At 39.5% G+C, this 26,330-nt stretch overlaps 4 protein-coding genes across 5 annotated transcripts; 1 reads left to right on the top strand and 3 right to left on the bottom strand.

Moving 5' to 3' along the window:
* The first annotated feature begins 3,853 nt into the window (after positions 1-3,853).
* Positions 3,854-7,154, top strand: LOC103447370 (probable protein phosphatase 2C 27). The gene is made up of 4 exons (XM_008386559.4): positions 3,854-4,339; positions 5,300-5,497; positions 5,622-5,830; positions 6,175-7,154. Exons 1-4 carry the CDS (start codon positions 4,142-4,144, stop codon positions 6,734-6,736), a joined length of 1,167 nt encoding a protein of 388 aa, XP_008384781.2. The 5' UTR covers positions 3,854-4,141; the 3' UTR covers positions 6,737-7,154.
* A 17-nt stretch (positions 7,155-7,171) lies between these two features.
* Positions 7,172-8,845, bottom strand: LOC103451810 (protein ROLLING AND ERECT LEAF 2-like). The gene is made up of 2 exons (XM_008391240.2): positions 7,956-8,845; positions 7,172-7,874 (listed from the first exon to the last, which is right to left on the bottom strand). Exons 1-2 carry the CDS (start codon positions 8,843-8,845, stop codon positions 7,172-7,174), a joined length of 1,593 nt encoding a protein of 530 aa, XP_008389462.2.
* Positions 8,846-10,713: 1,868 nt separating this feature from the next.
* Positions 10,714-21,875, bottom strand: LOC103447358 (putative glycerol-3-phosphate transporter 5). 2 transcript variants are annotated; one of them, XM_070805223.1, is made up of 4 exons: positions 21,276-21,875; positions 21,096-21,150; positions 11,563-12,640; positions 10,714-11,396 (listed from the first exon to the last, which is right to left on the bottom strand). In XM_070805223.1, exons 3-4 carry the CDS (start codon positions 11,867-11,869, stop codon positions 10,933-10,935), a joined length of 771 nt encoding a protein of 256 aa, XP_070661324.1. In that variant the 5' UTR covers positions 11,870-12,640; positions 21,096-21,150; positions 21,276-21,875; the 3' UTR covers positions 10,714-10,932. The 2 variants fall into 2 exon arrangements, with proteins under 2 accessions (XP_070661324.1, XP_070661322.1); XM_070805221.1 differs by lacking the exon at positions 21,096-21,150 and having other exon boundaries at positions 21,276-21,874.
* LOC139188121 (uncharacterized) lies at positions 12,097-12,597 on the bottom strand. Its single transcript, XM_070805227.1, has 2 exons — positions 12,289-12,597; positions 12,097-12,246 (listed from the first exon to the last, which is right to left on the bottom strand). The coding sequence occupies exons 1-2, from the start codon at positions 12,595-12,597 to the stop codon at positions 12,097-12,099; spliced, it is 459 nt and encodes a 152-aa protein (XP_070661328.1).
* Positions 21,876-26,330: the final 4,455 nt, after the last annotated feature.

The raw sequence follows: 26,330 nt of genomic DNA, 5'->3' as shown, positions 1-26,330 counted from the left end.
TTTCTGGGCTCAAATTGCTTTGTTTTGCTGCAGAGGAAGAACATGGTAAAAAAAAATGCTTGGAGCTTTTGAAAATTTGACTGTTTGTGGGACAACTTCATTACAACATCGAAATTATCCATTTATTTAGATAGCTAACCAAAACAATCTGAACTCTGAAGCAGGCCCCATTAAACCATCCCAATGAATTAAACAGAACTAATCAAAGTGAAGCGAATATTGTTTTTTTATGACGTTAAGCGACAAAATATAAGTTTAAAGGGAATGTGAGATATTGTGTTATAGGGTGCATAACAAGAAAAAATAAGCCCTGCTTAATTCATTTTGAGTGATTTTTGCACTCTCGTTTTTTCTTTTACAGTAATATTTTTGTTCCACTCTTCGATTACCTTTTAAGTTATTCAATTCGTGACATATTTACTTATTAAGAATGAAGTAACAAATTAAGAAATAAGTGAATCTAGGAATGACAATCAAACAAACTAACCCCTAGTAGATCCCACTCTTTCTTTTTATTCTTCGTGTGCTAATGAACGTGGGGGAATTTAAGACTTGAAATGATTTGCTTCCTACATACACTCATTTTAATAAATAAACGCGTCATCAAGGGTTAGAAAAACAACGAGTTCATGTCAAGAAAATGGACGCTCGAAAATCACTATGCTTCACATAACTGTTGTCTAGCCAAGCAGCATGGCCAACACAAGGACTTGGCACTAAAACATTCAAGACCAATAATACAATTTCAAGTTTTAAGTTTCTCACATAAAATTAGGTAATTAGTTAGAGACGTTCCTGTCTTGTCGACTCCATTTGATGTACGTCATTCGGCAATTTCCATGTATAGTGGACGATGTTATGCCACGTCAGGCTCCACCCACTAGTAAGCACCGAACCACGTATCCTTCCCTTCTGTTGGAAGTTAAGTAATCAGCCGACTAGGAAGGTTCCTTCTGTGTTTAATAAGCTAATTGCCAACCAAACCAAATAATTAAAATTTGGTAACTTTAACGAAAATATCTTAGTACTGTTTATTTTAACGAAAAATCATATTTTTACACAAAAAAGTCAATACTGATACTATTTATTTACCATTTATTTTGTTCTTATCGTTACAATTTAAAATTTCTGACCATTTTCATTAGTTTTCCTTTAAATTTTTTAAAAGAGGAAGAGATAGCTCCCCTTTCTTCTTTTACATGGCTTGACTTTTACTACCACAGAAAAGGAGAAAGCCCGAAAGTGCTTTTGATCCACGTCCACGTGAACCGGGTAAAAGTTGAGTCCCCCACTCTTTAGCAATAGCTTGTTTGAGTGACCGGAAATAATTGACAGTGAATTTACAGCCGCAGTGCAATTATTGTGAAAAAGAAAATTACTTTAAAATGTAAAAAATATGGTGCTGGTGGACAGGTTGCAGAGAAGTGGAGGTATTGTAGCAACTAGCAAGCAACCCTTCGTAGAGGCAAAAGGCAAAAGCACGAAAGACTTCTACAACCGGATGCTATGGTTGTGGTATTTCAAGTTAATTATTTATTATTATGTGAAAAATTGTTGAAACGTATCACGATTTGTGAATACCATTGTGCACTTCTAAATGCATGTAAGTTTTATTTCGTTTCTTTATAGTTCTACATACAACTGTATTACTTTTTTCTCCATGTATATCAATTTTCACGATGAGAAATATATAAAGAATCTGTATATCCCGATTACATTCAAGAATCAGAATTTAAGCCCTATCAATTTGCCATTGTGAAAGTGGAAAGCAGAAGAAAAAATCCAATGTCATTTTCTGGCATTATCATTTCCTTTTAATGAATATGTCCTTTAGTTTCACTTTCTAACTTTTTTGGAGCAATTGTTGTCAAATTAAATTAAACTAACTTCCTAATATAACTTGTCTTTTAACTTATTAGGCCTTGGACAAATCTTATGGATTTGAAAATAATTGTTGGGGCAGTAGAATTCCTCCCATCATATTCTGAGGCTTGATGGACAAGTGTAGGAAAAATCAGGTGGAAGATTAAATATTTTTGGGTTAAGTATATATGCGCTAACTTAATCAAGCCGACTACTCTTCTATCTTATGTGTTATGGAAAGTTATGCAACGAAACAAAACTCAATAGAAGTGGTGCTATCCACACACATTTTTTTACCTTTTACCCATTTCTCTCAATTTTTCAGATTTCAGATTTAATGAATTGAAGAGAATTAAAGTACAGAAACTAACAAAGGGGGTGTAGAGGGTAAAAAGGATGAAACAAAACCCATCATATATAAGAGATGGTGCTATCCACACACCTCATTTACCTTCTGCACATTTATTTCAATTTTTAGCCTTCATATTTAATAAATTGAAGAGAATAAAATGACATAAATTAACAGAATATGTGTTAAAAGTAAAAAAAGAAGTGTGTGAATAACACCACCATGTATAGTTACTTATATCTTGGAAGTCTATTCCAAATCCCATCCTTGGAGATTTTTTGTTCTATTTTTGCCCAAACATTTCTTTCATTTTTAACTTCTTTTCTAGTTTAGTCACTTAGTTTAAATTTAGTTATATTTTTTTGTATTTGTAAGCATGCGGTTTTGACTTCGACTTCTGTAGATAATAACTTCGATTACAAAATTATAGATGGTTTATTGTGTAGCTTATCTATTTATTACCACGGTCAATGGTTTTTTTTTTTAATTCTAACAAGAAACAAAACTTCTTTTTTTAGTGTTTAAATAAGGAAATTGTCTACCGACCAAAACAACATGGAATTTGTCTTATTTTTTATATTCTGATATATGTCTTTTTTTATCAAAAATTCAAGGACATATCCCACAGCTGTGCGTGATGTAAGCACAATTCTTTTTTAATGTTTTATATTTATTTTTTATCATCAATTGTGAAATATATTTGGTCATTGCACTTAAAATTGTATATTCTCACGCATCTAATAATATATTGTCAAAAAGGGACGATTAAGACTGTGATTTTTGGCTAATGGTGGTTACTACCAAATTAATTAATTAATTAGTTATTAATGGTTAAGACATTTTCAGATGGAACTTTCTTTTTGTCTAGTTGTGGCATTTAATCAAATGACAATTTAGATTTAATAAAAGCAAAATAAAGGCATTTTTAGATAATTTCGAGGACATTTCTTCCATATGGGAATTTTGAGCATAGTTTGACGTCTCTCTAAAATATTGAGGGAAAAATGGTATCTCTAAATTTATGAGATTTGATAAAATAAAGATGTTGATTTTAACGAAACTATTAGAAAACAAAAATGCATGAAGTACAATGGCATTTTAGCGTGCCTTGGTCAACATCAGTTCATTCTTTCATACCCTCGAAGATTCACAAAAGCATTTCAGCTTCTCATTAACCGTCATCTTGTGATTCATCAGCATCAGAAATTGAATTTAGAACGTGTCTTGTGGAATATAGACATGTAATTCATCCATAACCTAAAAACATTTTAATAATTAAATGTGCACCGAAAAAGTTCAAAAGATTTAACGAGTGCACCAACTAATTGAAGATAACTCATATTATTTGATAATGTATAGTAAAATCAGTTGACTATTACTATTGTAATTATTAATTTTAAGGGAATAATTCATTTTAACTCCAAATCTAGATAGCTTTTGGACCGCTTGAAGTTTCGAATTGAAACTTTCCTCACTTTACATGGTTTAGATAAATTTCTATAGATTATTCAATTATTTGTTAAAAAAAGAGAATGAAATGCAATGTAAATTTTTAAAATAAAATGAAATTTTTTATTTACCAATAAAAAAAATATAAACATAAAACATTTGAACAATGAAAATAGGAAAAAGATATAATAATATCACAAGAACCCAACAAACTGGTTTCCAGCCACGCTTTCACAGAAAAATCTGGCATTCCTCTCTCTCTCTCTCTCTCTCTCTCTCTCTCTCTCTCTCTCTCCTCTCTGAGACTACAACAACAACTACAATAACCAGAGGCCCCTATTTCCCACTCACATATTCTCAGAATCTTCTCACCAGAGTCACCCACAAATCTATATTTTTCTTCCCTCTCTGTTTCTTACTACTTTCCGATTCCCTCAGAAACACAGTAACACCGCCATTAACAATTTCATCAGCACCATCATGTGCCTGATAGACGCAGAACAGCTCGGTCAAGAAATGGGGAACATGGAGAATAATAACGACATCGATTCCAACGACAATAACAACAAGCAGTGGTCTCTGCAATTAGACCACCGGACGGAGGAGGAGAATTTGGACCGGGAAACTCCTACTGTGATGAGCTCAAGTCCTCAGAAGAACATGATAAATTCGTTTCAAGTAAGAATTCTTGTCCTTTGACTGCTTAAATATGTTGGGTTTGTCTCAAGTTTGAAACTTTTAGGACCCCTTTGGCTAAACTTGAGTGTTGAATTGATTTCAAGTATAAACTTTTGTCCCTTGACTGCTTGATTGTATTGGGTTCTTCTCAATTTTGCAACTTTTTTGGACCCATTTGGTAAAATTTGAGTCCAGTCTTCAGAAAACCCTGTTGAATTCATTTGAAAGTGAAGCTTCTTGTTCTTTGACTGCTTTGCTCTGTTGGGTTTGTCTCAATTTTGAAACGTTTTAGGACCTTTTGTTTGAAATTGAGTTCTGGATCTTTGTTTTCTTATGGGATTGATGATTGGAAGTAACTTTTACCCTTTATTATTTACTTAAGCTTTCAGTTAATTTTTTTTTATCCTTGCACTGCTCCCATTAATTTTCCTGTAGTCATTAGCTTGTACTGCTGCTGTGCTGCATCTTAAACGAAATTTTTGTGCCTGAAGCCTTGAACCACCCCAATTTAGTAAATTTCACTTCTGTGTTTCGCTTTCATTGATCGTGAGGCGATTCCTTTGCAGAAGTTATGTATTTCCTTATTGTGCTCTGTGCAGCTGAATGCTTATGATTAAAGCTCTTCCTTTCAAAGATTCCTTGGATTGTGGAATATGGAGGGAAATTGGTGCTTGTTATGTGTTGACAGAATTTATATATTCACAGCCTTAGACTTTGCTTTAGTAGGTTTTCATTTCTCATCCTTTTGGTGGCATCCCGTCGGCGTTGATGTTTAGTTGCTATGTCAACTTTTGTGAATTGATTTTGTGGTTCGTTTTCTGGTTGGAGAACATTTTCCATATGAAACTGTGCATATAATACTTGGTGTAACTTTGGTTTCCAAAAATTTGTTTCCTTAATCTTTTTACTTGCATTCCTTCACATTCTGATTTGAGTTCGTTCATGTTTACCGCCTTTTAGCTTGAAAGCATAGGCGAGGATACAGTGATTGCAGACAAAAAGCAGAGCCTGTTGAACTTTGTTCCTGCCCTTCGGTCAGGAGAGTGGTCTGATATTGGTGGTCGAACCCATATGGAGGATACTCATATATGCATTGGTGACTTAGCTAAGCAGTTTGGTTATAATCTACTCGGTGGGGAAGCTATCTCCTTCTATGGTGTAAGTTTTCTCGCTCTCTTCCTTTTACAACAATTCAAACCATCCCAATGAAAGCTCATACATCAGTTCTGACTTCTGTTTTTTCTCCAATCTTAATAATGTAAATGGAAATTTGAATAAACAGGTATTTGATGGCCATGGAGGAAAGGATGCAGCACACTTTGTTCGTGACAATTTACCAAGAGTCATTGTTGAGGATGCTGACTTTCCTTTAGAACTTGAAAAGGTGATTACAAGGTCATTTATGGAGACAGATGCTGCATTTGCAAAGACGTGTTCTCTTGAGGCTCTTGTTTCTGGCACAACTGCACTCACTGCAATGATATTTGGGAGGTAAGGAACTCTTTCTTGCGGTGTAGGTTGGTTATTATTTATAATCATGGTGTTATATTACAAGTGGTGTCTTGGATAATCTGTCACTGCAAGTCTTGGTCATCAGGTTAAAGAGTAAGAGAAAAAACTTCATAGGCCCATTCATTCGGTGTTACGTGGAAAAATGAATTGTCTTTGAATGAGCAAAACAAAAAATAAAAATGGTATCCATGCCCTATATCTCCCCACCCAAGTTCCGGTTTTACCTTGTCAAGCCCCGTTCTTGAGACTGCTTATTTTTTTATTTATTAGACCTTTTGTGTGCCAATTAGCCTGTTTCACCTTGATATTATTATTTTGAACAGATCTTTGCTTGTGGCAAATGCCGGAGATTGCCGGGCTGTATTATCGCGATGTGGAGTGGCTATAGAAATGTCAAGGGATCATAGGCCATGTTGTACAAAAGAAAGAACGCGGATTGAGTCCTTGGGTGGATATATTGATGATGGTTTTCTAAATGGTGAGTTAGGTGTGACCCGTGCATTAGGTAATTGGCATCTTGAAGGAATGAAGGACGTGGGTGAAAGGGGCGGACCCTTGAGCGCTGAGCCAGAACTTAAACTGATGACACTGAGCAAAGATGATGAGTTTTTGATCATTGGCAGTGATGGGATATGGGATGTGTTCACCAGCCGAAATGCTGTTGATTTCGCTCGAAGGAGACTGCAAGAGCACAATGATGTGAAGTTGTGCTGCAAGCAAATAGTAGAGGAGGCAATAAAGCGGGGAGCAACGGACAATTTGACGCTTGTCATGGTAAGTTTCCACTTGGAGCCACCTCCACATGTGGTGGTAGAGAGACCTCGAGTCAGACGAAGCATTTCTGCCGAGGGACTTCAGAATCTCAAATTCTTCTTGGACAGATAGAATCACTCGTTTATTTGTCGATAATTCCTTGATGGGCAACCGGTCAGCAATAATACAGCCAATGGACCTGAGTTCGCCTTATGTATATACATTCATCCAAAATCCGGTGCTGGAATCTGTTCCAGAGAACAAGGATGCAGAAGATGTTTGTATTATCGAGTTTTGGAATAAATACTTGTACCCTATTGGCGAACGATAGAGTTAGAAAGCTTATTCGATGAAAGAACGCATTGTATATCCGAGGTATTCAGGCTGGTCGGATTTACGGAGAGATTGTTCTGTTATTGTACCTTAGTTTTTCAAGTCGTATGCATAAATTTTATCTGTTAGAACTCAAAATTTGTAATTGTTAAGGTTACTGTTATTCGAACAAGAGTACATAATTGTATACTTTAAAAGAAACCCAACATTCTGAAAACCTAGTACGCATCCTTTTCATCTGTCGATCGCTTTCACACGAGTCCTGCTTGCATTTTTGCTTGGACGACCAGACTTTTTTGTAGCAGACTTTGAAAACAACTCGGCCATGGAGTCGAAAAATTTAGCCATGGAACCGAAAACTTCAGAAAACTGCGTCTGAAATCCGTTCACAGCGATATCTTGCATCTTCTGCGTAATAGTATGAAGTTTCTTCTTCTCAGTCCGCATCTGTTCCTTGAGGTCTGTTTCCTGCAAAAAATTCTCCCTCCTGAGTCTTCTGGCAAGCTTGTCAACCTCCCTCTTTTGTCGGCGCTCCTTATGTTGTTGATCCCTCAGTGCCCGGACATCTTTCACGAAGCTTTTGATGGCGCCAGTCACAGCTTGATACGGCAGCTTATCTAGGCCATCTGACCACTGTCGACAAATTGCAAGCGATGACGGGTTAACCCCCTTTGATTTTAACTTGCTTTCAGTTTCAGCATCGTCCAACTTAGCTAGCCAGCGGTCTAGAGCTTTGACGTACGCCTTTTGCGAAGAAACATACGACGCAAAGTGTGTACGCCAATTTAGAAGTTCCTTTTCGAGCATCCGAGTAGCAACCTGGTTCGAGTCATTGCAGAGCGTTCCATTGGACGGACATTTGAGAGAGTTCACTTCGGACATTATTCTCTTTTGGGTTTCCAGAAATTCAGACATTTTCTTTGAGTTGCTCATTATGCTGCAGAAATTGAGAAAGAGAGGTTAGAACAAAACTCCAACTAAAAAAAAAAAACCAGTAAAACTATGAAATCTAGGTTACCTTTTTAACAACTTAACGAGCTGTGGTTGTAGCTCTTCATCTCTCATTTTCCGAATTGTCTCGGAGATTGATTTAGCATTCTTTTTGGCCGTCAAAATTCTGCAATACAAGCTTTCAATCTCGTATATTTTGGTGTCTAGATCTTCCGATTTTCGGTCACAAATTTTCTCAGTTTCCTCTATTACCTTCTGCTCGCTGTAGAGGTTTTCCTCCAAAGCATATAGCTTTCCTATCGTTAACGAATGGCTTGGAGATCCCTTGTCACCGAGGAGACCACCATCGAAACAAGCCCGTGTTGAAGAACTTCTTAAGCTAGATTTACGTAGACTTTTACGAGAGGAAGACCAAGATAATGTAGATGAGATGGAGCGGCTCCGCGTCATTGAACGGTTGAGATTCCCTTTAATTTCCTCGGCTGCTGATTGCACCTGAGCCATGTCGGTCTCTAACATCCTCGAAACGTGCAAACCAGAATCATACGCCCGACGGAAGTAGTCTTCGACATCTTTCAATGCTTCCAACAATTCTCTCTCTCTACCCTTTTCATTACTTGTCTTCACCACCTCTTTTCTATCACCGTCACCATCGGAGCAATCGGAATCTCCCCGCGGTGACGGCACTGTTTGATCCACCTCCTCTTGTTCCTCATCTGTCTCAGCACAGTCTGAGTTTTCCTGCAGCTCGTTTCCTCTGTCTGCATTTGAAGAGTGCGTCGAAACTTCGAAAGAATGGCTTTCTACAAACAACTTTATAGCCTCCGCTACTTTAAGGAGCGCGAGAATATGCTCGCGCTGTGCATCCGCAAACGCGTACCTGTTCATCTTCACTGATTTCATCAAGTCCTTTCTCTTCGCATTGTCTTGCTTGCTCTTCGAGCCAGCCGAACCCATGTCTCGACTTACAAGTTGAATTCCTCTCGACTTACAAGTTTTTCGCGGCCGGGAAATTAAGAGCTCGAGAAACTGTTGGTGTTGTTTGTGTTCGTTCATGGTGGCGGGAGGGAGGGTGTTCATTTATAGTGGTGCGTAGAAATCCATGTTTAAACAGGTAATTGACATGGTTTTCCTATCAAAAATAGGTCATTTCTAACTCTTTTGAGTAATCCCACGGCCAATAGGGAAACCCTTTCCCTTTTTTTCTTCCTTGGGCCTGAAGGTACAAAGTGCTTGCGCGGGCAAAGAACAGGAAACGGGGGCCGAAACCACGTCATTTTATTGGAAAATGATCGAAATTTGATCCAACGGCTAAAAACATGACCTTCTTTAAAAGTTATAATAACCTTGATAGTTGGATCAAATTTCAAGAGCCTGGATTGGTGAATTTAGCCCAGGATCCCTTTTACCATTTTATCGTCATTAAAAGAAATTGACGACGTGCCATGTTTGTGCTCGGTTTTAAATGACTCAACATTGGAAGGTTTATCTGAAAGTACTTTTAGAATAACTGAAACCGCTTTTAAAATAAGTTTAAAAAAAATGTTTTTAAGTTTTAAAAGCACTTGAATTTCTTCTAGAAAGCACTTCAAGTACTTTTTTAGGATTCACTTACATTTTTATTAAATATTGGTTCTAAAAACATTTTAACCAAAAACTCTTTCAGTCATTTTAAAAGCACATTCAATCGAGCCCCTATTCAAAATTGTTTTCACATTTGTCACGCGAACAATACTCGAGCTACTTACGAGGGTTAAATTGTCATTTTGGTGCACTCAGATATATGGTTGTTAGAGTATGCGTTCAATTCGTTCACGACGGTGGGTGTAGTGAGGGCCAAAAATCGTTCACCTTTTAAGTGGCTCATGGACTGTCCACGTGACATATACACACCAAATTGAAAAAATAAAAATAAAAAATTTTAAGAGAAAATTAATAAAAACCAACTTTTGTGGTATAATCAATAAGTTGTGTTTTGTCCTGGCTTCAAGAAGGGTTAGATTGACCTGCAATAATACCTACAGTTTCTCCCAATTCAACCAGGTCACCATGAGTGGGGTTTCTGCCATAACATAATCGACAGATCCAAGATGTACTCCTATAAGTAAAGGAGGTTCAGATAGATATTGGTTGTGTTTGAAAGGTTATGAATCAAGTGACAAGTCCAATCCCAATACTTGATTTCGAACGGCAATACATCGTGTGCCTATATATATATCGTCTGCTAATACACGGCCAATCAGTTGATCTTTGGAACCTGTTTCAAGTCAGGATGACTAACCAACCAATCTTGGGGGAAAACACTTCTGTTTATGTTTATTTCCGCTTAACTCTCTAACTCTTTAAGTTTCGTAAGGGAACTGGAGCAGGCTAACATGAGACAAAAGATCTTTTTTCTAAAGAGATTCTATTCGGTACTATTATATGTCCAAGGTCCAATATTGAAATAATTTCAAATGTTTTCCTTGACTTTGTCCGTGTCAACAAACAAGTCGAATAGCAATGATTCAAAGCACTTCTTTATCTAAAAATGTCGAATTTCATCCAAATCATCACTTATCAGAACTATTCGGAGTGAGTTCCTTGGCTTGGACAGGACATTTAGTTCATGTCGCCATTCCCGAATCCAGGGGAGAAAACATTCGATGGAATAATTTCTTAGATGTATTGCCACATCCCCAAGGATTAGGTCCACTTTTTACAGACCAGTGGAATCTTTATGCTCAAAATCCCAATTCAAGTAGTCATTTATTTGGTACCTCCCAAGGAGCAGGAGCCACCATTCTAAACATTCTGAGGTGGATTGCCGCAGCGAAGTAACCAAATTTCTATTTTAAAAATAAGTTGAATTTTGAATAATGAATGTTGAACAAAACAATGAGATAAAAAACCGTACAGAGAAATGGATCTGCCTAAATTCTACTTGCTTTTGTGGTATGACAAGAAATTAGAAAATCTCAATCACTGTGTGCCTCCTATGCGGCTATATAAAGACCATTTTCCCTCATTCAATTTCCCTTTAATCTCGGTTCTCGCAATCCGAATCAAAAACAAATTGCACAGAAAATAGCAAGAATCAGTATAACAAACACGTTGTTCCACCCCGTCGTGGAGATATACCCGGCCAAAAGCGGGCCAAGAGCTGCAACAGAACCTATTCCGTCTATGATTGCAGTTACAGTGGCTAATGCTTGGGAATTTCCTTTGATCGTGGTCTGCGTACCAAGATCAGCAGCAGCGGCTGTTGTGATGAGTGAGTACGGCCCATTCACCAGCAATCCCGAAAGAAACATCAAAACAATGTTGGCGACCATCGATAGGCTTCCATAAAACCGGTAGAGAACAAGGGCTGGAACCGAAAGTAACAAAAACGCGATTGAGGTTACAGCTCTAGCTTCGAGCATATCAGATATCAATCCTGCTAAAATTCCACCAAAGACTCCTCCAACATCGAATATGGCTGAAAGGTTCCCGGCAGTTTTGTGTGACAAATGCACGCCGGCAACAGCTGCAAGGTGAAACAAAATTCATAATGAATACAGCAAGATTAACGAAGGGGGTCGCTTAAAACTAAAGCATGAAACCCTACAATAATCACAAGACTATCCCAAGAATTCAATTGCAAAATCACAGATAAAAGGAATATTCTTTAACTATTTTCTATATACATTTACCTTCATCATTGCGGATAACTGCAGCGTGCAAAGCCATCCTACCATTTGGGCCTTCATATGTTGGATTTTTGCAACCTTCAAGTATTTGAAGACAATAATGATCGTATCCCCTCTCGACAGCTAGGTAGAGAGGAGTCTCGCCGGCATCATCAGCAGAGTAGGAAAACTCAGGGTTTTCTAAGTGAACACTGTGAAAGGGTATCCTTAAAATGTGTCCAGCATTACTATGGCAGCAGAACGAGAGTGGTGATACTGCTCTACACATCGCGGCAAGATATGGGCGTGCTGGTATAGTTATAGCTCTCATCCAAGCTACAAAAACTTATTATCCAGGCAACCTTGATCAAGGCTGTGCGATCACATCAGAAGATGCCCCTTCGCAGGAGCAAAAGCTCATCAGGAAAACCAACAACAAGAAGGACACAACACTGCACGAAGTTGTCCGCTTTAATTACTTTGGTGTGGTGAAGCGCGAACAACTTTGTGTAGTGCTGTGTCATTCTTCTTGTTGGTTTTCCTGATGAGCTTTTGCTCCTACGAGAGGGCATCTTCTGATGCAATCGCACAGCCTTGCTCGAGGTTGCCTGGATAATAAGTTTTTGCAGCTTGGATGAGAGCTATAACTATACCAGCACGCCCATATCTTGCCGCAATGTGTAGGGCAGTATCACCACTCTCGTTCTGCTGTCATAGTAATACTGGACACATTTTAAGGATACCGTTCACAGTGTTCATTGACTCAAGTATCTCATCGCCAGATCCTTCATACGTTGGGTGCCTATAGCATGTTGTATAGATATGAAGGACTGTGTTCTTGGTTGCAGTCAATATTTTGTCCAGATTCTCGCCATGTTCCTTAAGGACATCGAGATTGCCTTGTTTTGCAGCGTTGAAAGCATCAGGATCCATGCTACTTGTTAAAACTGTAATATTGTTGCCTTCTAATTTTGCAGCTTCTTGGATGTCGGTCTGATCTGCTAGCTCGATCTGGTCACCGACCCGATCGGTTGGATGTCGGTCTGACTGATTAGCCATATTAGAGGCATCCATGTTGAGGGGGTGACAGATATTTTTACACCTGGAAAAGGTTAAAAACAACTAAAATACTTGTTAGAGAAACAAGATTATCGTAGTATAATTGGCTCAAGCAAAGTCGTTCACCAACAACAACAACAACAACAACAAAGCCTTTTCCCACTAAGTGGGGTCGGCTATATGAATCCTAGAACGCCATTGCGCTCATTTGTGTCATGTCCTCCGTTAGATCCAAGTACTCAAGTCTTTTCTTAGGGTCTCTTCCAAAGTTTTCCTAGGTCTTCCTCTACTCCTTCGGCCCCGAACCTCTGTCCCGTAGTCACATTTTCGAACCGGAGCGTCAGTAGGCCTTCTTTGCACATGTCCAAACCACCGGAACCGATTTTCTCTTATATTTCCTTCAATTTTGGCTACTCCTACTTTACCTCGGATATCCTAATTCCCAATCTTATCCTTTCTCGTGTGCCCATACATCCCACGAAGCATCCTCATCTCCGCTACACCCATTTTGTGTACGTTGATGCTTCACCGCCCAACATTCTGTGCCATACAACATCGCTGGCCTTATTGCCGTCCTATAAAATTTTCTCTTGAGCTTCAGTGGCCTACGACGGTCACACAACACGCCGGATGCACTCTTACACTTCATCCATCCAGCTTGTATTCTATGGTTGAGATCTCCATCTAATTCTCCGTTCTCTTGCAAGATAGATCCTAGGTAGCGAAAACGGTCACTTTTTGTGATCTTCGCTAGATTGCTCCGGTCATTAGTGTGGATAAGTATATAAATGGATAGAGATAGGAAAGCAAACACAAGATGTACGTGGTTCACCCAGATTGGCTACGTCCACGGAATAGAGGAGTTCTTATTAATTGTGAAGGGTTTACACAAGTACATAGGTTCAAGCTCTCCTTTAGTGGGTACAAGTGAATGATTTAGTACAAATGACATTAGGAAATATTGTGGGAGAATGATCTCGTAGCCACGAAACTTCTAAGTACCGGAGTGTGGTATCGTCTTGACTTGCCTTATCTGTCTCATAGGTAGTACTCTTCCTCCATCCAGGGGTGGTATCTGTAACTGGTGGAGATGCACAAGGTAATGTATCAATTTCACTTGAGGCTTACTTGTAGTTTCATGCTTGGTCAAGCGAGATACAAACCATGTAGTAGGAGTCCCCCAAGTCGCCGAGCTGGGGGATCTGCTGAAAAAGGTGACAGACAAGGTAAGCAAATAGAGCTCCGGCTGATTGTTCACATTCTCCCTATCTTGCAGGCAGCATGAAGGATAAAGAGAAGAAAAATGAGGAGAGATGATATGGGATACTTTTGCTTTTGAAGAAGTAACTTTCCACAGGCTTATTCTTGAACTAGGCTGGAGGGTTTTCTGGTTTCCTCCAGAGTATAAGGCCGACTGAAGAATTTGAGGGTCAAAACAAGTCCATCAAATCTAGAGTACGTTCGACCTTGCTGATATGGGATACTTTTGCTTTTGATAGAGTAGTGGATGTATCGGCACGTGTGCTGTTACGCTTGTCTCCACATGCTTCCTTGTATCCTTCTCACTTGCCCTATCTGTTCCTCAGGCAGATGCGGTATCTTCCCTGGAAGCATAAGATGTTGAAGATGAGTACTCGAGAGCAATGCCAGGTAAGTAATCAGATAAGGGGTTCTAGGCAGTCAGTTCCTGGCTGGAAGCTTGATTCCAAGTGCTGACTGATTGCTCTCTTTCTCCTTGTCTTACAGGTAAGAACAAGACCAAAGGAAAAGACAGGGAAAAAGCATGATATGGGATACTCTTGCTTTTAACCCTGATGATATGAGATAATCTTGCTCTAGTATAGCTTGTTTACAGAGGTATTATCGGGGGGAAAGAAAGCTGAATATTTTGAAAGGCTTTGTTGGGAGTGCCCTCTCAGATAAGAGAAAGGGTTGAGCATTTTTGCAGGTCTGCCTGTCCGTTAGGGATGGAAGTCGACATATATAGGAGTCTCCCTAACATCAAGTAATAATGTTATTCCTTTACCCTGCTTGGTTATAGCACGGTAGTGGGAGCTGCCAGCTTCACATGTTTTAACTCTGTCAGAGCACTTTGAAAAAGTGGTTTGTGGTATCTGGAAAGCTGATGTTGCGTGTGAAGATTACAGACCTGTCGGGGGTCTGGCTCTCGAGATTCGGAGAACGATGCCTCTTCGATTTTTGAGAAAGCAATCCTGCTGGGGGTCTGGCTCTCGAGATTCGGAGAACGATGCCTCTTCGATTTTTGAGAAAGTAATCATGTTGGGAGTCTGGCTCTCGAGATTCGGAGGGCCGTGCCTCTTCGATTTTGGAGCAAGCAATCTTGTTGGGAGTGTTTTCTCGAATGTGAGTAAAGGTTGGGCATGTTTGCTAGTCTACCTTGCCACGAAGCACGGAGGTTGACACACAGGGACTTTCCAATTATCCAGCAGTGATACTGTTCCTTTACCCTCTCTTCGATTTTGAGAAAGTAATCATGTTGGGAGTCTGGCTCTCGAGATTCGGAAGGCGGTGCCTCTTCGATTTTGGAGCAAGCAATCTTGTTGGGAGTGTTTTCTCGAATGTGAGTAAAGGTTGGGCATGTTTGCTAGTCTACCTTGCCACGAAGCACAAAGGTTGACACACAGGGACTTTCCAATTATCCAGCAGTGGTACTGTTCCTTTACCCTCTCTTCGATTTTTGAGAAAGTAATCATGTTGGGAGTCTGGCTCTCGAAATTCGGAGGGCGGTGCCTCTTCGATTTTGGAGCAAGCAATCTTGTTGGGAGTGTTTTCTCGAATGTGAGTAAAGGTTGGGCATGTTTGCTAGTCTACCTTGCCACGAAGCACAGAGGTTGACACACCGGGACTTTCCAATTATCCAGCAGTGGTACTGTTCCTTTACCCTTGTGGGTAATAATATGGTAGCTAGACCTTCAAAATTTATGTGTCTAAACTTTGTTAGTGTTGTTTCTTTGCAATTCTTTTACCCTTCTTGGTCAGAGCGATGTAGTGGGAGCTGCAAGCTTCACGTGTCTCAACTTTGTCAGAGAACTTTGGCAAAGTTATCTGTGGTACCCATGGGCTACTGTTGCGTGTGGGAAGTGGGTGATTGAACAGTACGATTCATGTGCTTTCTACTTCGCCAGAAATCTTCGACAGAATGCCCATAATTTCCGCAAAGCTGAGTGTGCGTGTGACAGGTGCTGACAAGGCTGGAAAAGTAGGTGCCTCTTCGATTTCTGAAATCGGCCCTCGTGGTCTCTGAGCAGCCCAGCTTTTGAGAAAGCAAGCCTCTTCGATTTCTGAGATCGGCCTTTGTGGTCTTTGATCAGCCCAGCTTTTGAGAAAGCAAACACCTCTTCGATTTCTGAGATCGACCCTCGTGGTCTCTGAGCAGCCCAGCTTTTGAGAAAGCAAACGCCTCTTCGATTTCTGAGCAGGCGCCTCTTCGATTTCTGAAGCTTCGTCGAGTGCAGATTTTTATAGGGGCTGACATTAAGTTCCAAAGCACACTTGAATATCCACCAGTAGAAGCTCCATTCTTGCACTTCTAAGATCTTGATTTGTCCGACCTCTTCTCTCTTCAACACCTTTGAAAATGTCTGGCCCCTCCGACCGTCGTTTTGACTTGAACCTTGTTGAAGAGGCAGCCCCGCCTTCTCCAGACAACATATGGCGCCCATCATTCGTCTCCCCTACTGGTCCTCTTACCGTTGGGGATTCCATGATGAAGAATGATATGACCGCTGCGGTAGTGGCCAGGAACCTTCTCACTCCCAAAGATAACAGACTACTTTCCAAACGGTCTGATGAGTTGTCTGTTAAGGATTCTCTGGCTCTCAGTGTTCAGTGTGCAGGTTCTGTGTCTAATATGGCACAACGCCTATTTGCTCGAACCCGCCAAGTTGAATCATTGGCAGCTGAAGTGATGAGTCTCAAACAGGAGATTAGAGGGCTCAAGCATGAGAATAAACAGTTGCACCGGCTCGCACATGACTATGCTACAAACATGAAGAGGAAGCTTGACCAGATGAAGGAATCTGATGGTCAGGTTTTACTTGATCATCAGAGATTTATGGGTTTGTTCCAAAGGCATTTATTGCCTTCGTCTTCTGGGGCTGTACCGCGTAATGAAGCTCCAAATGATCAATCTCTGATGCCTCCTCCTTCTAGGGTTTTGTCCAGTACTGAGGCTCCGAATGATCCCCCTCCGGTGCCTTCTCTTTCTGGGGCTCTACCGACTGCTGAGACTTCTCCTAAGCAACCTTTGTGAAGGCTCCCTCTTGTTTGTTTATTTTGACTCAAGTATATGTACATATTTGTAACTTATCGGGGATATCAATAAATAAGCTTTCCTTCATTTCAACGTATTGTGTTAAATACACCAAAGCCTTCTTCGCTAAGTTCTTTGAATTTTCTTTTGTTGAAGCTTGTATGTTGAAGCTTTGTGAGTGGAGCATATAGGTTGAGGTAGTGTTCCCTTAATTTCCCGAGTGAGGAAAACTTCTCGGTTGGAGACTTGGAAAATCCAAGTCACTGAGTGGGATCGGCTATATGAATCTTAGAACGCCATTGTGTTCTGTCCTGTTTCATGTCCTCCGTTAGATCCAAGTACTCTAAGTCTTTTCTTAGGGTCTCTTCCAAAGTTTTCCTAGGTCTTTCTCTGCCCCTTCGGCCCTGAACCTCTGTCCCATAGTCGCATCTTCTAATCGGAGCGTCAGTAGGCCTTCTTTGCACATGTCCAAACCACCGTAACCGATTTTCTCTCATCTTTCCTTCAATTTCGGCTACTCCTACTTTACCCCGGATATCCTCATTCCTAATCTTATCCTTTCTCGTGTGCCCACACATCCAACGAAGCATCCTCATCTCTGCTACACCCATTTTGTGTACGTGTTGATGCTTCACCGCCCAACATTCTGTGCCATACAGCATCGCCGGCCTTATTGCCGTCCTATAAAATTTTCCCTTGAGCTTCAGTGGCATACGGCGGTCACACAACACGCCGGATGCACTCTTCCACTTCATCCATCCAGCTTGTATTCTATGGTTGAGATCTCCATCTAATTCTCCGTTCTTTTGCAAGATAGATCCTAGGTAACGAAAACGGTCACTCTTTGGTATTTCTTGATCTCCGATCCTCACCCCTAACTCGTTTTGGCCTCCATTTGCACTGAACTTGCACTCCATATATTCTGTCTTTGATCGGCTTAGGCGAAGACCTTTAGATTCCAACACTTCTCTCCAAAGGTTAAGCTTTGCATTTACCCCTTCCTGAGTTTCATCTATCAACACTATATCGTCTGCGAAAAGCATACACCAAGGAATATCACCTTGAATATGTCCTGTTAACTCATCCATTACCAACGCAAAAAGGTAAGGACTTAAGGATGAGCCTTGATGTAATCCTACAGTTATGGGAAAGCTTTCGGTTTGTCCTTCATGAGTTCTTACGGCAGTCTTTGCTCCTTCATACATATCCTGTATAGCTTGGATATATGCTACTCGTACTCCTTTCTTCTCTAAAATCCTCCAAAGAATGTCTCTTGGGACCTTATCATACGCTTTTTCCAAATCTATAAAGACCATGTGTAAATCCTTTTTCCCATCTCTATATTTTTCCATCAATCTTCGTAAGAGATAGATTGCCTCCATGGTTGAGCGCCCTGGCATGAACCCGAATTGGTTGTCCGAAACCCGTGTCTCTTGCCTCAATCTATGCTCAATGACTCTCTCCCAGAGCTTCATTGTATGACTCATTAGCTTAATTCCCCTATAGTTCATGCAATTTTGTACATCGCCCTTATTCTTGTAGATAGGCACCAAAGTGCTCATTCGCCACTCATTCGGCATCTTCTTCGTTTTCAAAATCCTATTGAAAAGGTCAGTGAGCCATGTTATACCTATCTCTCCCAAAACTTTCCACACTTCGATTGGTATATCGTCTGGGCCTACTGCTTTTCTATGCTTCATCTTCTTCAAAGCTACACCCACTTCTTCCTTTCGGATTCTACGATAAAAAGAGTAGTTTCTACACTCTTCTGAGTTACTCAACTCCCCTAAAGAATCACTCCTTTCATGTCCTTCATTGAAAAGATTATGAAAATAACCTTTCCATCTGTCTTTAACCGCGTTCTCTGTAGCAAGAACCTTTCCATCCTCATCCTTGATGCACCTCACTTGGTTTAGGTCCTTTGTCTTCTTTTCCCTTGCTCTAGCTAGTTTATAGATATCCAACTCTCCTTCTTTGGTATCTAGTCGCTTATACATATCGTCATAAGCCGCTAACTTAGCTTCTCTCACAACTTTCTTCGCCTCTTGCTTCGCTTTTCTATACCTTTCACCATTTTCATCGGTCCTATGCTTATATAAGGCTTTACAACATTCCTTCTTAGCCTTCACCTTTGCTTGTACCTCCTCATTCCACCACCAAGATTCCTTTTGGTGTGGGGCAAAGCCCTTGGACTCTCCTAATACCTCTTTTGCTACTTTTCGGATACAACTAGCCATGGAATCCCACATTTGGTTAGCTTCCCCCTCTCTATCCCACACACACTGGGTGATTACTTTCTCTTTGAAAATGGCTTGTTTTTCTTCTTTTAGATTCCACCATCTAGTCCTTGGGCACTTCCAAGTCTTGTTCTTTTTTCTCACTCTTTTGATATGTACATCCATCACCAACAAGCGATGTTGATTAGTCACGCTCTCTCCTGGTATAACTTTGCAATCCTTACAAGTTATACGATCCCCTTTCCTCATTAGAAGAAAATCTATTTGTGTTTTTGACGACCCACTCTTGTAGGTGATCACATGTTCTTCTCTCTTCTTAAAGAAGGTGTTGGCTAAGAAGAGATCATATGCCATTGCAAAATCCAAGATAGCTTCCCCATCCTCGTTTCTCTCCCCAAAACCATGGCCACCATGAAAACCTCCATAGTTGCCTGTCTCCCTGCCCACGTGTCCATTAAAATCTCCTCCTATAAATAACTTCTCCGTCTGAGCAATTCCTTGCACCAAGTCTCCAAGGTCTTCCCAAAATTTCTCTTTCGAACTCGTATCCAACCCTACTTGAGGTGCGTACGCACTAATCACATTGATAAGTTCTTGTCCTATTACAATCTTGATTGCCATGATTCTATCTCCTACCCTCTTGACATCTACAACATCTTGTGTCAAGGTCTTGTCCACGATGATGCCAACACCGTTTCTCGTTCTATTTGTGCCCGAATACCATAGTTTAAACCCTGAGTTTTCTAGATCCTTTGCCTTACGACCAACCCACTTAGTTTCTTGTAGGCACATAATATTTATCCTTCTCCTCACCATAACTTCTACTACTTCCATAGATTTTCCCGTCAAGGTTCCTATATTCCACGTTCCTAAACGCATTTTGCTCTCTTGAACTCTACCCTTCTGTCCTAGCTTCTTCACCCTTCCCCGTCTAATAGGATCAAAGTACTTCTTTTGTGTGTCCCCTGTAAAGTTGATAGGAGCATATGCTCCCAAACAACTTTGAGTGGAGTCGTTCGAAAAGAAGTTTCTATAGCCCCCTTGCTCATTTAACACTGTATCCGGGTGCCGATGGAGATACAGCGACCCTTGCTCACTTATCACTGTGCTCAGGCCACACAACGCGCCACTTACGGGTGACGCCCTAGCTTTAGCGCGATTTCGTTCTGGATTCATTTTCATAAGGATTCGACGTGATCATGGAGTGCCGGCTGTCGACTACCTGACGCCCTCCCCCTCCTCCTTTATCCGGGCTTGGGACCGGCAATGTAAGATAAACTTACACGGCGGAGTTAAGCAAAGTCGTTCACCACAGAAATTAATTTAAATAAATTTATGTAAACCAAAACTCAACTAATTGTTAAGAACAAAATATTAGAAAATGGTGATTTAAAGACTTAAATTAAGAAAAACGAATTTAATTTAAAAAGTTAATTAAATCTGCAATTTTTAAAGAAGGAGAAACGAAAACAATTTTTAAAAATGAAAACTAATGAAAAAACTTTGAATTTTAATGATAAGAACAAAATAAAGGGTAAAGTAAATAGTACCAGGATTGACTTTTTAGTGTAAAAATATGATTTTTCGTTAAAATGAACAGTACCGGGTGCTTTTCGTTAAAGTTCCTTTTTAAAATTCATGTGAGAAAGCGCTAGGTTTCTAAAAACACATTCAGCTCTGCGAGGAATGAGAGACATTTTAGCTTTTACTAGACTACCATGAACAATGAAAAGTGCTTCAAGACACAAACATCCCATGATATCTCACAATATCATGAGGGCATAAACACATACAATTATCAAGAAGAACACATAACCATTAACCCCTTTGATCTGCAAAACCAAATAACATTTTTCAACAAAAAAGAAGTAATTTGACAAAGCAAATACAGAATACAAAAACAGATATGTAGCTTCATTTAGATTACAGGAAGTCCATTCAAACAACAAAAGGATATAAATTATAAATAAAATTATTCAAGAACCAACCGTTTTCAAAGATCACTGGTTCCAGCGTTCAAAACAACCAACTGAAGACGGTTACCTGAATTAAATGAAAATTAAAATGTAATTAATTTACTCTTAACCATGATTTTTCTTCAAGAACCGGAAAACCCTAAAAATATCCCAAACAATCCCAAATTTTGGAACTGTTTTAAGCCAACTTACCATGAAATTACAGTCGCTAGAGAAATCTTCCTCAAATCAGGACGGAACAGGCATCGCAGACTGCGTTTCTTGGAAACCGCTAAAAAAACTGGAATCAGCGCAAAAGCTCCAGGGACGTTATTTTGTTTGGGTGGTGTTTGGAGATGATGTGATGGTGGTTCTCGGTTTTGCGGAGAGGGAGAATGAGACAGATGGTAGAGGCAGAGTAGTGAGGGATGAGAGAGATTGACAGTGTTGGGAGATGGGGGAGTCTGAGTGGGGTAGAGAGAGGTGAGGGCTGAGTGAATTAGGCGCGGGAAGGAGGGGGAGAGGAATTAGTGGGGGATAGAAACCATGGAAAATTCCAGAGATCCGGCTGTAGGAGAGATTTTTCCACTGTCAATCTCTCTCATCCCTCACTCCAGGGGCATTTCGTGTACTGTTAATGAACAGTATTTTTCTGTTTGGAACCCTAAGGAGACCCATACACGGACGGATGCACGACATGTGTGTCAATCGTGTGCATTTTCTGTCTGATTTTTTGAGCTGTTTTGAATTCAAGGGGAGGAGAGCCGTTTGAGCACAAGGGGCAGCTTTAGGGTTGGGGAGCATTTTTGCTCATCATCCTAAATTTTGGCGTATGCTCGTCAAATAAAATGCTCCTCAACCCTAAACTTTGACGTATGCTCATTATATACCTAATTATTTATCACGTGTCATTTCATTTAATCTTTGTGAATTTTCACATTAAATGTTAATTTTTTAATTTTGAAAAAAAATTACTCAAAATTAAGTAAAATGACACATGATAAATAATTAGATGTATGATAAACATACAACAAAATTTAGGTTAGTGAGAAAAAATGCTCCCTTAGGGTTGTGAAATGGGGCATCAGAAACATGGGGGCATTCCACTATCAGCACGTTTTGATCTTTCGAAGGCCCACGGGTTGTCATACCTTGAGGACTTCTCAAATGAGCCCAGGTGTGTCCATTTTCTTTTATATTTGTTTTTGTTTTATTTATCATTTATTCTTTTGTTTTGTTTCTTATTTTATTTTATTTACTATTTTTCTACACCTTGAGGACAAAGTATGAAATAAGTTTTGGAATTTAGAATTTTTAGAATTTTTTTTAATTTTCAAGTCAAATAAATTTTTTTATTCTTTTTAAGTTAATATCCATAGATTATTTCAAGAAAACAAATGGACATGGTAAAGGTTAATCCCACAATGGTCTTTTCTATTTATCGTTACTTAGACACTAATTTATGAGTTATGCTTTGACAATTTGCACATTCACATCAACATGGTTTGTGGGGAGTGAGATTGAAACACTTACTTTTAGTCCATGTTAAACTTTAATTTTTAATCTTAGTAAAGTAAAGTTTAGTTCTTGTTATGAATAAAGTAATAATTGTTCCAACCAAGGCTTTGCTTTGTAACCGGGTTAGTCATGCCTAAACAGTAGTGATTCTCGCGTCAAACGGTAAAGTTTTGGCATGGGGTAAGGTGGTTAGTTGGTTTCGTAGCCTTTTCAGCTTGAGTTAGTAAGTCCTTAGGAGTGTTTTACACCTAGTGCCCTAAAGCCCTAGTGGTTTAGGAGTTATTGACTTAAAGCTAGCTACATGGGTTGGATCGAAAGTTTAAGTAAACTGGCATTGCACGACCACTATTGTTACTAAAAAACAAAAATTGAAAAGAAGAAAAAAAAAATATAAATATATAATACTTGTCTCAAGTGAGTTTGTGTGAAGTGTTGAATAAAAGGACAAGAGATAAGGGTTTTAGTCGAGTCTCCTTAACTATGTTGGTTCACTTTATACCAAAGGAAGTTTGTGAATTCTTTTCTAATTGATTCTAAATAACTTAGACTCTATGGTGGGATTGGTTGGAACTTTTGAAAAGATGTTCTGATTTTTAACATTTTCTATGGATTGCAACTTAGAGGTGAAAATTTTGTCTTAGTTTAGTTTTGTTTAAGTCCTTAGTTCGTTAGCTTTTATTTTTGTTTTTTAGTTCTATTTTGCTTGAGGATAAGCAAAAAGTTAAGTTTGGGGGTATTTTGATGTGTCAAATTCATATTATATATTTTATCTTATTCTTAATATGTTTTGGTAATTATTTTGGTAGAGTTTTGATACTTTACTTTGTATTTTCAATATAGAATTTTGGGAAAGTTTGGATTTATTCAGACAAACTTTCTCGCCAATTGGACAAACTTTTTATTGTGGCTGAAGTGCTTTGGAATGAAATTTTCTTAAAGAAAATCGATACTACTAACAATGTAGTTAAGCTAAAAACATAAACACAAATGCTTAAGTTGGAACCCTAATATTCTTCATGTGAATTGGTATTAGGGTTTCACAATGATATATATATATATATATATATGAAATCCTTCATAAATGCAAATGCTTAAAACTCTGCATCACTCGAGCGTCCCGTTTCATCGTGTTGATAATGCAAGTCGGACGCACTTAGTGAAGAAAGCAATCTCCCGCAATTTTCTTTACTAATTTCAACCAACGCAATGGACCTAAAGCAATGATATAATCTTCCTGTTCATTTACGAGCAAAATAAAATTTATTAATTTCATCATTCCCCACTTACGAGAAATTTTTTTAGTACTTTGAAAATACGGTTTTTGTATGAAGTGTCATTAACACAAGTGTTGGATTTGTTTTCAAATATCCAACTACTTGTATACGACACTTCTATAACAAGTCGTGTTCCAAAATCATTGAAAAATCTCTGTCTCCTCACATAAAGGTGAAAAACCTAACAAACAAACGTACAATTAATAAAATCATCTAATCACAAAAGGGGAATAGTAACACTTACGCGGAAGAAAATATGGCCGTCTAGCTGTGCTGCAATTGCCTACAATTGTATTAGGATAGTTTAGAGATACAACAAACATGAACATTTCTGAACTTGTTTGAAAGCGTTTTAAATAGATTAAAAGTACTTTTAGAGAAAATATTTTTGTATTCTAAAAGTACTTTCCCTTGCATATTTGCTAAAGATTTGTTCACAAAAACTTTTCACTAAGAACATTTGCAGCACTTCCAAAAGAGGTTTAAGGTTCTGTAGACATAAATTTTCATTAGAGTTTATGTTACTGAGTTGGAACAACAATCCAATGCTTTTCTGTTCATGGAACAGGTTCCAAAAAGATAGGTGCTGGAAGGTTAAAATCCAAGTGTCTCTGGTGTTCTGAAATTATAGCCTTTAACCAAGGAAGAAAATATCGGTAATATCGGAAATATCGGTAGTCCGAAAACACGGAAATATCAATGCAAATATCGGGATAATATCGATATCGATAAAAATTACATGGAAACCACGGAAATTGTAAGAAAAACTTGGAAATTTTTATTGAAACTTTGCAAGATGTTTATTTAGTCAATTATCTATTAGTTTATCATAAAAAATTGGAAGGAAATGCATTGCATGATGGATTTAACATTATCAAGTTGATTATATAGCGAGCTGACAAACATTATGAGTGTAAAAAATATATAGTAATTAATGAAAGAAATTTAAACACACCATAATCATTTATATATATTAAATTAGTACAATATTTTACACTTTATACATTGTACCATTCCTAAAAGATGTAAAAGTTGAATTATTTACCATGCTTTTCTTTTCTCACAACGTCACACACCACCTACACACACACGCCACCGACACACACACGCACACACAAGATCACACACGCCACCACACACGCACACCACACACGCACACACGACTTATATCTGGAACCTTCTCTCTTCTCCCTCTCCCTCTCCCTTCTCCCACAAACACACACACAGATCGACAGATCTCTCGAATTCTCGATCCTTCTCTCTTCTCCCTTCTCCCATACACACGCACAGAGACCTTTCTCGATCCTTCTTCCACATGGCATTCTCCTCCTCCCTCGCCTTCCTCCTGGTCCGCGTATTCCGCCTCGTCGGCGAACCCAGGAACTCTGAGTTCTCTTGATCCTTCTCCGCCTTGCTCACCGATCCCACCGATAACAACCCCACCTCTGTCGTTGACTCCAACGACGACCCCCAATCGCCCCCAAACCCCAACCTCAACCTCCACAACAACCACCCATTCTCCTCCTCCCCCCGGAGCCTGCCCTGCCGGCGCCGCGCTCGCCTCCGTCTCTGTTCCCCGTCTGCTTCAACCCAAGACCACGCCTGCCTCGCCGTGGGGACAGACCACGAGTTGTGGATCTACAACTGCGAGCTCGATCCGTTCTGGAGTTGTGGATCTTTCGCCGCGACTTCGACAACGGCGGGGGAATCGGTGTCGTTGAGGCGCAGATCTTAGGTTTGAGCATGGATTGCAGAGAGATCTGGGCAGCTAGGGGGACGACGCAGCCTCGGCTGCCTTTCCGACGACGGATCCACGACGACTTTTTCGATAATATCGAAAATATCGCGATATTATCGATAATATCGCGATATTTTGACGATAATGAGACGGATATGTGAAAAAATATCGAAGCCTCTGAAAAACGATAATATCGGCGAAATATCGCCGATATTATCGATATTTAAAACCATGCCTTTAACACATCCACTGTAGCTGCCGGGTGCACTTGCACTAGAACTTTGTCGTCACACCCGTGCTGGACCACCCGAACATTTATGTTGGCATTGATGTTGTAGGGAATTGCAAGAGACTGCACTTGTGTAAGAACTTGTATGGTTTCCCCCTCTAGTTGAACACTATTCCACGAATACGACTGACTGTTATCCATGACTGATTTCTTGTGGGCAAACAAATAGAAATTTGGAATCTAGTGAAGTGCTTCCAAAAACACTTCACTAGATTCTATGCATTTGGAAGCACTTCACTAGATTCCCTAGACTTCCGTGCTTTTGGAAGAGAGTTGACGAAGTTGTGTTGGCTATCACTTCACTAGATTCCAAATTTCTATTTGTTTGCCCATAAGAAATCAATCATGGATGACAGTCAGTCGTATTCATGGAATAGTGTTCGACTAGAGGGGAAACCATACAAGTTCTTACATAGGAGCAGTCTCCTGAAATGCCCTACAACATTAAT

Source organism: Malus domestica, chromosome 02 (assembly GCF_042453785.1).
Source record: "Malus domestica chromosome 02, GDT2T_hap1".
NCBI classification, from domain to species: domain Eukaryota; kingdom Viridiplantae; phylum Streptophyta; class Magnoliopsida; order Rosales; family Rosaceae; genus Malus; species Malus domestica.
Note: the sequence above shows the minus strand (reverse complement) of the source record. Positions and strands in the feature narration are given on the sequence as shown.